Genomic DNA, 14,253 nt, shown 5'->3' on the forward strand with positions numbered 1-14,253 from the left:
AATACTTCTCATCATACTGCCATTGGGATGTCTCCTTTACAAGATCTTTATGGCAGATCACCCCCTGCACTTCCAGATTACATTACTGGTGCTACTCGAGTTGAAGCTGTGGAACATGAGCTTAGCGACATAACTGAACTCCTCCATCATCTCAAGACTAATCTTATGAAGGCTCAGGTTACAGTGAAGTCTACTGCTGATGGACATAGACAAGAATTGCAATTCAGTGAGGGGGATTGGGTCTTACTCAAGTTACAGCCCTATAGACAACACACTGTAGCTTACCGATCAACTCAAAAGCTTAGTAGGCATTTTTATGGACCATTTCATGTAATCAAGAGGGTAGGCATGGTCGCATACCGTCTTCATTTACCACCAGGAAGTAGAATTCATCATGTCTTCTATGTCTCTCTGCTCCGACCATTTTGTGGTGATCCTCTATTCTTGATAGCCCTCTGCTAGCCATGATTTATCATCTACAGCTTTTTCACGGTCCTTTAGCTATTCTGGCAACTAGAGAAATTATCCAACAAGATCACATAGTTCCTCATATCCTGGTCCAATGGGTGGGCCTAGCTGTGGAACTACATGGGAGGATTTTCAACCTTTTGCTGCAAGATTTCCTGACCTGAACTTGAGGATAAGGTTATTTTTTTGTGGGGTAGATAATGATATGAATATATCCCTTTAGTCTTAGACCATCAACAATTATTGACACCATCAATAACGAATCAGGGAACGACTCTCTTGTGACCTAGCGCACCGGCTCTCTCGACTACCATTGCAGGCACAGGCAGCGGCAGCGATGGTGAAGGACGACCAGATTCGTTTCCAAGTAAGTAGACCTAGCTTCTCCTCCTATATTTCCCCTTCCTCCACCGATACCTGTCGCTGCCTACCCACACCACTCATCGCCGACTATCTCCAATTCAAGCTTCCCTTCTACCCCACGATCTCTACAACCCCTCCACTAACCAATCTAAGACACAAGATTGTCTCACCTATTAAACAATTAAAAACTAGACCTAAATCTGTCGTCTCTACCAATTATTAAAATCAGACCCTACCTGAGTGAAGTATCTACTCACCCACTAACCGACTTAATTAATCACTACCTGGTCCCCCCACCTAGAGTCCCACCATTTCTTTTACTCCCTGATTTGGACTTTGGTTCCCAAACTATTACCATTGCAGGCCGTCCCCCTCATCCTCGATCACATAGGGTGCGTAGTTACACTGCTATTTGTTTTCTGAAACTTGCTTTGTACCTGATACTTTTTAAGTTCCCTACTCCGATAACTATCCTCTACCTACCAACTCTTCACCTACAACCCCCTCCTTACACACTTGGCACGAGTTGTTTCCTCACCTTGGAAGCTGTTATTCCTAAACTACACCAGACTGCTATTCTTTTTTCTCTTTTGCATTTGATATTGAAAAACATATATTACACAGCCAAAAAAAAAAATTTTATTAAAAATCAAAAGCACTTATCACTTTACATTGGGAAGTCTATACATATGGTGTGCTTAGCTTGCTGATGTCAAAAAAAAAAGGGGGGGCAATTATCTCTACGGAATTAGCATTCCCTTTTCTGATCACATCTGTTACACCTATTTAGTTGTGGGTATTTTGAAGAAAAAAATTTCTCTGGTGTCGTACTTTCCTGGTTATTTATACATATATCTATATCCTTACTTCAGGTGCATTAGGTAGGCAACCGACACCATATCTACTTATACTCAGCCAATCTCTCTTGTATGAATCCTACTATTTTTGAATGTATAGTTCTTTTATTGTCTTCATAATTTTTATAGCATGTCTTATGGTACTAATTCTGTGTGTAAGCGTAGAATTAGATTTGCATCATGGAACATTGGATCTTTGACGGGTAAAAGTATAGAGTTGATAGATGTTTTGCAGCGAAGAAGGATTAATGTCGCATGTGTTCAAGAGACGAGATGGAAAGGCAGTAAAGCTAAGGGGTTGGATGACTTCAAGCTATGGTACTTGGGAAGTGATAGTGGGAGAGGTGGAGTGGGCATAGCAGTGGACAAAGACCTTAAAAATGACTTTGTGGAGGTAAAGAGATTTGGGAAGAGGATTATCTTCATTAAGCTGGTGCTAGATGTTGAGATTATCAACATAGCTAGCGCATATGCACCTCAAGCATGACTTGATGAAAGTGTTAAATTACAATTTTGGAAGCATATAGATGATGTGATGCATTGTGTTGGTTAGAGAGAAAAAATCATTATAGGAGGGGATCTAAACGGGCATGTGGGAAAAGATCCAAGAGGCTATGAGGTCCATGGAGGATATGGATTAGGGGAAAGAAATGAAGAGGGGATCTCTGTGTTAGACTTTACATTAGCTTATGACTGTTGCATTGCAAACACTTTATTTGAGAAGAGAAGAAATTTAGTTACATACAAAAGTGGCCAGCATGCAAGCCAAATTGACTTCTTTTTTACTAAAAGATATGACATATTATTGTGTAAAGATTGTAAGGTTATACCGGGAGAGAGTTTAACATCTCAACATCGATTGTTTGTCTTAGATTTGTTTCTCAATATGAAGCAACGTAAAAAAGCCAAACTTAATTGCCCTAAGATAAAATGAGGCCAACTGCAAGGAGCTACCATAAAATCTTGGATAATTTACAGTGCCATCCCCTGGAGAATGCCACAATGATAAGAACATCCCTTCTGTTTCACCAAATTAGATTCAGACCCCCTACCATTAGTCACTATTAAGGAATATACCCCATATGCTGATGTCAAGAACAATATTTTATTTTAAATACCAAAATGCTCTTATTAAATATGAAGTACCTAAAATACCCTTGCAATAAGTTTCTATTTCTTTCACCCAAATCTATAGATTTGGCCCCCATTCCAAGACCCCATTCCACCGGCGATCATTCAGAGCAACAGTGACGAACGGTGACAGTCGGTGACCCGCAGGACCTCACGGCAACCAAACGAAACCCCTTTGTGCTTGAATCTTGAGGGTGGCCTAGATGTGCCGTCGTCGAGGGTGGTCTAGGAGTAGGTGAGGATGGAGTAGCTAGCTAAGAAGCGTAGGATTCGATCCAACATCACTGGAGCATCTGGGTTTTGGGTGGGCAAGTGAAGGGCGATCTCCAAAGGACAGACCTATGCCCCAGCACCAGCCTCGGCGATGATCTCCAGAAGGTCAAGACCGAGGTCGATGGGGATTTACAGCACCATGGGCAGCACCGAGAAGCTTATTTGTAGATTTCAATTCAAGTCAATCATCGGAGGTTCAGATGCATAATGAAAGCACATTTTCCAATTAGCATTCTCAAGCGTGAAGCAACATTTGTTGTGCATCCCTTCCTTAGATCCAGCAAAAACCAAAACAAACTAAAAAAGAAAAAAAAAATATATCTGAAAATTTGAGCAGAATTAAAAGGGAAAATAAGCAAGAAACGTACACGAATTTGAAGTTCTCCTTTGGACAGAGGGATAGAACAAGGGATGGAATCGATGAAAGCCAATAAGGGGAGCTTCCCTCTTGGAATGATTGGAGAGGATGACCTGTGCTTGCATCTTTCTCAAAAAATTTATCTCACAGATTCACAGTAATAGTATTCTCTCCATGACTCCCAACAACACGAAAACACTGCTTCAAATTCTCCACCAAATGTCAAGCGGAGGGAGTTGATTCACTCTGTAACATTAAGAAGCTAATGGAACGTCTAAGATTTGAGGAGTTCTTCGTCTTCGAGGAGTTTTGAGGGTGGGGTTTCAGAAATCTGCCACATGCATTACTAATAATGATAGATGGGTTAAAATGAGTTTTAGTGAAAAGGGTATAACGATCACTTTACCTTTTGACTTAATAGTGACTGACGGTAGGGGGTGTGAGTCTAATTTGGTGAAACAGATGAGGTGTTCTTATAATTATGGCATTCTCTAGAGGGTGGCGCTATAAATTACCTAAAATATTTTACTTATAAAGTGATAGAATGAGCCAAGTGGGATTAAAAAAGGGAATACAAATGAGATATGAACAGATATAATGACTTGTATTAAGAAGGTAACCAAAGAAGTTCTAGGGGTATCAAAGGGTGGGGGTTGAACTCCTAGAGAGACCTAGTGGTGGAATAACAAGGTCCAACCGCCATTTAAGACTAAGAAAGAGTGTTTTAAACCATGGCAAAGGACTAACGAGGTAGAAGATAGGGCACGTTATCACACAACAAAAAATGAGGCTAGGAAGATTGTGGGGAAAGCAAGGAAAATGAAATATGATGATTTATATGAAAAGATTAATGCAAGGGAAGGGGAAAAAGCGATATATAAAATAGCTAAAATAAGAGAAATGATGACCAAAGATTTGGACCATGTCTGATGCATCAAGAGTGAGGATGGAAGAGTTCTGGTACGAAATGAGGAGATTATAAAAAGATGGGGTGATTACTTTTGCAACCTACTAAATGGAGATACAATGACTGATAGGAGGGACTCAGGAGTATAAGAGAATAGACATCATTCCAACTCATCTCAGGAACATTTACTGCACGTTGGAGAAATTGAGGTTATAGAGGCCCTACAAAAGATGAATGTAAGTAGGACACCAAGATTGGATGAGATCCCAATTGAAGTGTGGAAGAGCCTTGAAGGACATGGGGTGGCTTGGCTAACTAAACTGTTTAACAAGATTTTGAACACTAGGACTATGCCGGATGAGTGGAGGAGAAGCAATATAGCTCTGATTTTTAAGAACAAATGGGATATTCAGAACTACAATAATTATAGAGGTATAAAACTTCTGAGTCATATTATGAAATTTTGGGAAAAGGTTATTGAAGCACACCTAAGGAAGGAAACTAAGGTTTCAGAGAACCAATTTAGTTTTATGCCAGGGAGATCCATGATTGAGGTTATTTACTTACTAAGGCAGTTTATGGAAGTTTTTAGTGCCCACAAAAAGGACCTCCACTTGGTCTTCATTGACCTAAAGAAAGCCTATGATAGAGTACCGAAGGAGTTTGGAATGTCTTAAAGAAAAGAAGAGGTTTGAATAACTATGTAGATATAATCAAAGACATTTATGAGGGAGTGGTGACGAGTGTCAAGATGATAGATGGTAAAAGTAATGAATTCCCAATTACTATTGGGCTACACCAAGGTTCGGCTCTAAGTCCTTATCTATTTACACTCATAATAGATGATCTAACCAAGCACTTATAAGACCCGATTCCATGGTGTATGCTTTTCGCAAATGATATTGTTCTGATAGACGAAACAGTGGAAGGGATTAATACTAAACTAGAGCTATGAAGATCAAACTTGGAATCAAGAGGTTTTATGATAAGCAGAACAAAGACAAAGTATATGATGTGCCCCTTCAATCATCCTAGAGGAGGGGAAGGAGTGGTGAAACTTGGGGAATGGGAGTTACCCCAAAGTGACTGCTTTAAATACCTGAGGTCTATTTTTAGCAAAGAGGGAAATATAGAGGATGATGTTGCCCACAGAATTAAAGTGCATGGATGAAATTCAGAAGTGCATCAGGAGTGCTATGTGACAAAAGAATGCCCAGTAAACTTAAAGAAAAATTCTATAGGACAGTGGTACGACCAGCTATAACATATGGAGTGGAGTGTTAGGCAGTTAAGAAGAGTGATTTGACTAAACTGAGTGTAGTTGAGATAAGAATGATGAGAGGACTGTGCGATAAGATCAAGAAAGATAGAGTAAAGAATGATTGTATTAGAAATAAGTTGGAGGTTGCACCAATCCAGGATAAGCTCTGAAAGAGCCAGCTGAGGTGGTATGGTCATGTGCAACGGAGACCTATAGATGCCCCAGTATGGAAAAGTGAGCAGATTCATTTGGAGGGAGCCAAAAGAGGTAGGGACAGACCTAAAATGACTATTAATGAAGTGGTGAGAAAAGACAAGGATATGGTGGTGTTTGATTCTAGTATGACCATGGATAGAGTTTTGTGGAGGACAGGGACCCGGGTAGCTAATCCCTGTAAAGGATGTCCCTGTGATGCATCTTTAATGTCTTCCTTATCTGCTTCTTTTAGTCCATTTTTACTTCATTTTCTTTGTTGCTTCTTGTTTTTCTTTTTTTCCAAATTGGATCCATGTAGCCGACCCCATTCAAATTAGGATAAGGTTATGTTGTTGTTGTTGTATCAATAAGGAATTGCATGAAGAGCCCAATATCCATTCCAATACTGTTAATCTAGATCAGCAAGACCAGCAGGATAGTAAGAGGAGTACCAGAATTAGAAGAGAACCCGGTTGGATCAGAGCCTACAAGATGATATAAGTCAATGGTTAAAGAATTGTTTAGGAATTAGTTAGTCGACAGAGAGAGTTAGTAGAGTAGAATAGATAATAAATTCTTCAATTTGTTAAAGAGCATAAATAGAGAAATTGTATGGGAGGACAGTTATGCAAGAAATAAACAACTCTTCTTCTCAAACCCTAAGGAGTTCACTAAAACTCGAATTCAATTTTTTACTTCTCCCAATCTTCTTTGTTTATAACACTCACCAACCAATATATAAAGGGAAATTAGCCAAAATGAATATAAGCAACTTGGAACATTCAGAACTCATCTTAAGATTTCTCTCCTCGTACGAATATACTGATTTAAGCATCGAAGGATCCTTCTTAAAGCCCCCTCCGTGCTAGTTTTTTATCTGTGATCTACTGGTGACAACCAAATGAGAATTTGCAGCAACATAACTTTATCAATCACTCATGACAATGTTGTTTACAAAGCTTTCCTCTCCGAAGAGAGAAAATCCAACAAAATAGAAAGAGAATTTCAATGATAAGAAAAATATACGATCTCTTGCGTCTTACTTCAAACCTATAATTAGCAGCGCCTATTGAACTACAACCTCCTTCACCATAAATCCATGGTTGATGGTGATATTTTGGACACTGACTATGGAAGAGACATGACGACATGACCCCTCCATGAGGTCACTGGCATCCAAATAAATCCATGCATGATGGATACATCCCATTTAGTGGCCACGGTGGACCTCGCAACTCTCACCACATCCTTCATCTTCCTTTTCCTGTGCTATATTGACCATTCAAAGTGGGTCCCAGATGTGGCCTACATGAGTTTTTTCACACCACTTGGCTTCCTCCCATTAGCCTAGGGTGTCAATCGGTTGGGTCGGGCCGATCTTGATCGGGTCTAATCAAGTCGGATGGTGTGAAATCTTTGCACCATGAACGCCTGTTTACTTAAACGAGCCTAGATTTGGGGGGCATGGTACAATTCATTATTAGGCTGGTCAGTGTCGGACTTTAATCTGACTACCTTAAACGAGCCTTAAATGGACTATAGACCTACTTAATTCTAAATGGGCGCTAAACGTGCCAAAAATCTTTTTTTAAAATGATTAAACTATTAGCTTTAAAACTACTAGATGATAACATTCACAATTCCAAAACCAAGAAAATAATGTCTTTAACAATTGAACAATTGATAACAATTGAATGTCCCATTTAGCAGGATCCAAGGGAATTATATATATATATATATGTGTGTCTTTAAAATGTAATCTAAGTTGCGAGAATTACATTTTTTTTAACAATTGAATGTCGAATGTGGATATTTTAGTCATATATATTCTTTACTCATATTTTGTAGTATTAGTGGTAAAATAGATATTTAGGCATTTTTTAAGAGGGTCGAGCCAATCGAGCAAAATGAGTCGATTCTAGTGGGCTTCTTTTGGGTTGGTTGGGCACCCGACGGGCTAGTGGCTTGCACCGTGAACGCCTGTTTAATAAACGTGTCAGGCTTCAGCCTGGCCCGTTTATTAAACAAGCTAATTGAGGTCGGACCTTAAGCAAGTTGGACTCGATCTAGCTTACCAGTGCGGGTTGAGGATTGACACCCCTACATTAGCCTATCAGTTCGGTGGTACCATCGTTCTCTCTCTCTCTCTCTCTCTCTCTCTCTCTCTCATTGTCAATATTTATCAGACGTGGAACCCTCTTACTAGAGAGGACACGTGGCTTAGCTACAACTGTACAGATGCGGATGTGGCAAGATGCCTATCAACTCGATGTTGTTTTTTTTTTTCCTTTGTTTTTAAAGTTAAACGTTTAATTTTGACTTTTTCAAAATTTCAACTAACCGAGTTTGAAAAATCTCAACTACCCATGTGATGGTTCAATTATTTGGTTGACAGTTGAAGAATCTTGATTCAAAAGTGGAAATGCTGATCGTATGGTGAAGATTAAATCTATTATTCTAAAGAGTTACCATAGAATCAACCTCTCTCATGCTATAAGAGAGGAGGGATCTCCACCACTCTCCTCTCAATCCTTATCAACTTCTCTTCTAGCCCTACAACCTGAAAAAAAGAAAGGAAAAAATCAAAGAAAGCAGTCGATTCTGTTTTGTGGGTCGTGATGAAAATTGAAAATCAGGGAACAATCCATGGCCGTTTGATTCTGTCTGATGGATAGTGATGAACTCCCATATCTACTCTTTAAATAGAATGACAGATAACTTCCTATCCTAAAACGTAGCACAGAGTGGAAAACCCCTTCTGAGGGGGTCCCCATAAAACCACACCAAAATTTTACTATTTTTAGCCCATCTCAATCCTCATCTCTCCCCTCCCCATGGGATAGACTCACCTCTCTTCCTTTTCTGTTTATATATTCCTTTTCCATTCATATGGTAACCAACCATGGAACCCATGTGGATGATAGACCCAATCTGTTAAAGAAACTGTCTCTGTTAGCTCTCTTTTATTCCCAAACTCTTTCTTTCCAAGGGGAAGGAAACTCATCAACCCTGCCTTTGGGCAAGGTCTAGTTTCCCTCTCAAAGATGTGTTCAGATAGATCAACCCATTTCTTCTTGGCCCAGTGATGCTGTATCAATGGATAAGAAAGGAAACATTCTGATGCAGAGATACGAGATTGGAAGACTTCTTGGGCAGGGGACCTTCGCCAAGGTCTACCATGCCAGGAACCTCAAAACTGGTCAAAGCGTCGCCATTAAAGTGATAGATAAGGAGAAGGTCCTTCGAGTTGGGCTTATTGATCAAATCAAAAGAGAGATCTCTGTGATGAGGCTTGTCCGTCACCCCAACGTGGTTGAGCTCTTTGAGGTCATGGCAAGCAAGACCAAGATCTATTTTGCAATGGAATACGTTAGAGGTGGTGAACTCTTCAATAAAGTTGCAAAAGGGAAGCTTAAAGAAGACTCAGCACGTAGATATTTCCAACAATTGATCGGAGCCGTCGATTTCTGCCATAGCCGGGGTGTTTACCACCGTGATCTCAAGCCGGAAAATCTCCTCTTAGATGAGAATGGCAACCTCAAGGTCTCCGATTTCGGCCTGAGTGCACTCGGCGAGTCCCGCCGCCACGATGGACTCCTCCACACTACATGTGGAACTCCGGCATATGTTGCTCCTGAGGTGATCAATAAGAGAGGTTATGATGGTGATAAGGCTGATATATGGTCATGTGGGGTTGTGTTATTTGTTCTATTGGCAGGTTATCTACCATTCCAAGATGCAAATCTCATGGAGATGTATAGGAAGATAAGTAGAGGAGAATTCAAGTGTCCTAATTGGTTTGCACCAGAGGTTAGAAAGCTTCTCTTAAGAATACTAGATCCTAATCCTAGTACAAGGTTATCTATTGCCAAGATCATGGAGAACCCATGGTTCAAAAAGGGATATAAACCGGCGGTTCGACCACAACCACAACAACAAGAAGAAATGGTAGCTATTGATGTCCAGAATGCCTTTGCTGAAGACCCATCTGGTGGTGCTTCTAGTTCTACTTCTACTTCTGAGAAGAAAGAAGAAGCCATGAAACCAACTTATATGAATGCGTTTGATATCATATCTCAATCAATGGGGTTCGATCTATCTGGGTTATTTGAGAAAGATAGAAATCAGAAACCGGAGTCTCGATTCACATCAACGAAGCCGGCGTCAGCGATTGTGTCGAAATTGGAGGAGATTGCACAACATGAGAGCTTTAAGGTGAAGAAGAAGGATGGGTTGGTGAAGTTGCAGGGTAACAAGGAAGGGAGAAAGGGGCAGTTAGCTATAGAAGCTGAGATCTTTGAGGTTACACCTTCGTTTCATATGGTGGAAGTGAAGAAATCGGCTGGGGATACATTGGAGTACCAGAATTTCTGTAACCAGGGATTGAAGCCTTCTCTTAAAGACATCGTATGGGCTTGGCAAGGTGGAGAGCAACCAGTGTACCCGCAGCCGCAGCAACCACAACCAGCCTAATAAGAGAGAGAGCGAGAGAGGATGGGCTAGCCGTTGTTCTTGTGCTCCCTTGTGACTGGTCTTTGTCTGTGATTGGTATCTATTGTTAAACACTTTCTTATTATTTGTTTGTTTTTGTTTTTTACATAATTTACTTTTACGTTTAAGTTAATGGATTGGATTTTTTTATTTTTTTATTTCTTTTTAACAAGTTATTGGAGTACAGTTTTGGATGTTGTAACATGTTTGATGCAGATCTCTTCTTCTTCATCTTGACCTAGTTGGGTCATTGAATTAGGAGGTTGGACCACAATCCATTTGCCTCTAGCATAGCGACATATGACATTACTCACCCTCTCTCAATAGCATTCTCAATAGCATAGGTCTCTGGACTTTAAGAGATGTCCATGTGCAATAGCAAAAGCATAGGAGAATGTGATCCTGACTCCTTGAAGTGGTAGTGGTTCATGGCTAAAGAAAGCATGACGAATCATTTTCTCACACGAGAACATACATCTCTTTCATAGTCACATGGACTACTAGACATGTGCTATTGAGAGACATTGAATGGAATCCATGTGGCAATGAGAGAGGCGTACAAGAACATGATCCAACCTCGGATTAAGATGCATGCGCTTATCGTAAGTCATGAGCATCAGCTCTTCAAGCATAGAAGTGTTGTTGTAATTCGCATCTCTTAATTGTAAGATTGGGGCGTCTATAGTCTTTAGGAGAACAGAAAGTAATGTGACTCATACCAAAAGGCGCCTTTCAAAGAATAGTCAATAAAACAAAGGAAAATAAAGGTGTGTTCTTAGGATGAATAGGCACACAAGAGGCAAAGTGAAAGGAAGAACAGCAATTAGAATTAACCTAAAGTATCAGGGAGAAATGCCCCTTGGAAAAAAACTATTTAAGGGAGCCTAAATTTCTTTTCATTGTATTCCATGGGCTCTGAATAGTATTGCAGATGTCGTGGCTCGGAAGACCCTGTCTCTTACGTGTGTGACAGATTGGCCTATTTCCACTCCTTGGCTATATGATCTATGTTGGTCTGAAGCCATTGCCAGTTCACATAATGATCAGTAAATTTCCTATTCTACCAAAAAAACAAAAAAAAAAAAGAGAAGACACATAATACTAGTCATTGCAGGTGTTAAAATCATCCTGGATAATGAGCAACGAAGAATCATAGACAATGGCTGTGAAGAAACTCTAGCCAACGTTCAATGTCAAACAAAATCTAGGGTAGGTCGGAAAAATTCCTGACAAACCCCAACTTTGAACACACTCTAGCCAACGTTCAACAAATAGTTAAGTGTTGTTTCACTCTGGAGATTTTTGCGACATTATTTTTTCTGATTGTGCAGAAACAAGATTCTGAACAATCCTATATTTTCACCCATAACTTCTCATCTATATATATGATCAAATTGATTTCGAGTCCTAGAAAAATATGACCTGGATTCCAACGAGTCTCATGTTGATCATTTTATGAATTGCTCGTTCTATTTTCAAGCATTACATCATTTAAGATTTGATTCCATTAAGGCTCAATTGACTTGAATGTAAGTCCTTGGTGGTCTACGTGCTTGAGAATCAATTACAACTTGGGAAAGTAATAATGTGATATAATTTGAAACTAAACCCTAATGTGCCACAGGTTAGGTGGCTAATACCTAGACATAGATCTCCCACCTAATAATGTAGGTATATCAAATTTACAGGGTGGATGTTGGTCTCAATAAACTAAAAATTCCCCAACTACCTTGGGCCTCAAATCCATGACCTAACGGTCCTAACTACTCCAAAGGAGACTTTATTTCCATCTATTAGCTGCGCAGAATTCCCTACCAAACAAGGGGTGGGCATGAGGTTAGTGCCACATTTAAGATGGTTAATACATGAACATAGATCTCCCCACCCGACCACGTTGGTACATCCGATTTACATATGGATGCTACAAAAATGTGCTGGGTGTTGTAGTTTCATTTCTCCACTTGGTTTGAAGGATAATCAACTTGAACACGGCTTTAATGAATTGTTCTTTTGATTTCATTCGTAGAAAGTAAAATTCAGCAACGGAAAATTCACCTCTGCCATCAATAGGTTTAGCAAGAGAATTTATAACACGGTTCAAATAAGCCTCGTTGACTGGCATCTGAGCAATTCTTCTTGTTGAACCTACGAAAAGGGAGAAGTGTTGTATTGATATTTGGAGTTGAGTGTTTTTTTTTTCCAAACTAAACATATTAATAAATATAAAACGTATATAATACGTTTTATTCGTGTATAATATTGATACCTATATAATATACATATAAAACCAAATTTTTAGATTGATACACCAAATTACGACTTTTTTATTGACATGAAATACGGGTATCATACACGAATTTACTCTGTATCTCACCACGCAATAAAATAAATCAGATCATCCTTTCCTTCAAATCCATGCGGTGGTGCCGTCAAAACTTCAGAGGAGTTCCAATAAGCGAAGTACGTTCATTTTCTCTTCAGATGTGTGAGAACTTCGAGCAATGGCAATGGTTCCCAAGATCACCAGTTGGACATCTGCCCCAGATGCAGGCATATGGGACTCTTCATCTTCCAATGAAGGTGTGATAGCCATCACAGGCAGCAGCACCCAGCCACATCTTGAGCAGAAGAAACACAATTCATAACGTATTGAAACGTTTGAGATTCTCCCTTGGTGGTTCACGATAGTTATTTCGGAGCTCCTAGTTTAGGTTTGGATCATGGTTGTCAGAGTGTACTAAACCCTCCTGATGCAGTGCAACACCAAGAAGGTACCAACACTTACGAGGCGCCTCGATGCCTAAGCAACGCCTTGACAACTATGGTATGGATAACTTACATTGACTCTTTGTTTTCCTTGATGGATGTCCATAAACTTCAAGTTTAAGTAGATTGTCATGGGGAGGCAGGCCAATGCAGGCAGCTGCATCGCAGATGAATTGTTTGGAAAAGCAATCTTCTGGTATTAAGATGAGCTGAATGCACAGAGGTAAAGCATTAATTTCTTCGTGGCACTAGGGAATACCTGGTGCAGCTGAAAGAAAGTGGGGAGGGGGTGGCTATTGAACCACCAGGTGAAGGCTTCCAACACAGCATTACAATCAACTCAATTGTAAAACTCCACAGCAAAATGTTCCCTTTACAAAGTGAGGGTTTATTTCAAGCATCTTAGTCGCAAATGGAGTCAAACCTGGACCAAATACAATCTCATTTATCAAATGTCAGGTTGAGGGGAAGCACATACCACACTACTTGAAGGTTCACACACACAACTTAAAGGTGCCTTATAAGTCTAGAAGATGAAGATTAGGGGTCCAACATAAGGATACGTTTTTTCGCAAGTTGTTTTCATGGGAATAACACATAATTTAATGGACAAATTAAAAGATCTACATTGATGAACAATTATTCAATTCACCTTCTCTTGACCGATTCGTAGATGCAAATCTCCAAATCCATGGATTTCCTCAAACTGTAGATGACTAGTGGAGACCATGGTTTACTGCAGCAGGCTTGTCGGCTCCTCTACATTCACTTGAAAGTGGAGGGGTCTACAGGGGTCCAAAAGGTCCCCCCAGTAATATTAATTTGAATCATATGGATATTACCACAAGAAATAGTAGATAATTATGAAAACAATGAGTTTGATGACTGCTGATACAGAGTAAGGAAGACATGGGATGATAATGTAGATGGACTAGGCCACAGCTCCTGAAGACAAAACAGAAACTGATCTCACTTCATATAGCTTTCAGCATTTGGAAATGGTTAAGCATTCTGTCTTGGTTGCTGCAGCAGAGATGGGAGGACCTACAGAATAACTAACCGGTGGCATATCTATTACGTAAGAAACCCATATTTGCATGTATTGTTGTATATTGGCAGCAGTGAGACAGAAGTTGCCATAGCTAACACTGACCAGATTCCAGGCACTAGCTTGGCCTCTCTA

General features: G+C 39.9%; 1 protein-coding gene and 1 long non-coding RNA gene across 3 annotated transcripts; both read left to right on the forward strand.

Annotated features, from left to right (window-relative positions):
- The first annotated feature begins 733 nt into the window (after positions 1-733).
- On the forward strand, positions 734-2,559 carry LOC122067335. Of its 2 annotated transcripts, none has more exons than XR_006136655.1 (2): positions 734-835; positions 1,854-2,559. It is a non-coding gene; the product is annotated as an uncharacterized LOC122067335 (long non-coding RNA). The 2 variants fall into 2 exon arrangements; XR_006136654.1 differs by having other exon boundaries at positions 1,913-2,559.
- A 6,045-nt stretch (positions 2,560-8,604) lies between these two features.
- LOC122067327 (CBL-interacting protein kinase 5-like) lies at positions 8,605-10,454 on the forward strand. Its single transcript, XM_042631157.1, has one exon. The coding sequence runs from the start codon at positions 8,910-8,912 to the stop codon at positions 10,284-10,286; it is 1,377 nt and encodes a 458-aa protein (XP_042487091.1). The 5' UTR covers positions 8,605-8,909; the 3' UTR covers positions 10,287-10,454.
- Positions 10,455-14,253: the final 3,799 nt, after the last annotated feature.

The sequence above is a fragment of the Macadamia integrifolia genome, unplaced genomic scaffold (assembly GCF_013358625.1).
Source record: "Macadamia integrifolia cultivar HAES 741 unplaced genomic scaffold, SCU_Mint_v3 scaffold2845, whole genome shotgun sequence".
Classification (NCBI taxonomy): domain Eukaryota; kingdom Viridiplantae; phylum Streptophyta; class Magnoliopsida; order Proteales; family Proteaceae; genus Macadamia; species Macadamia integrifolia.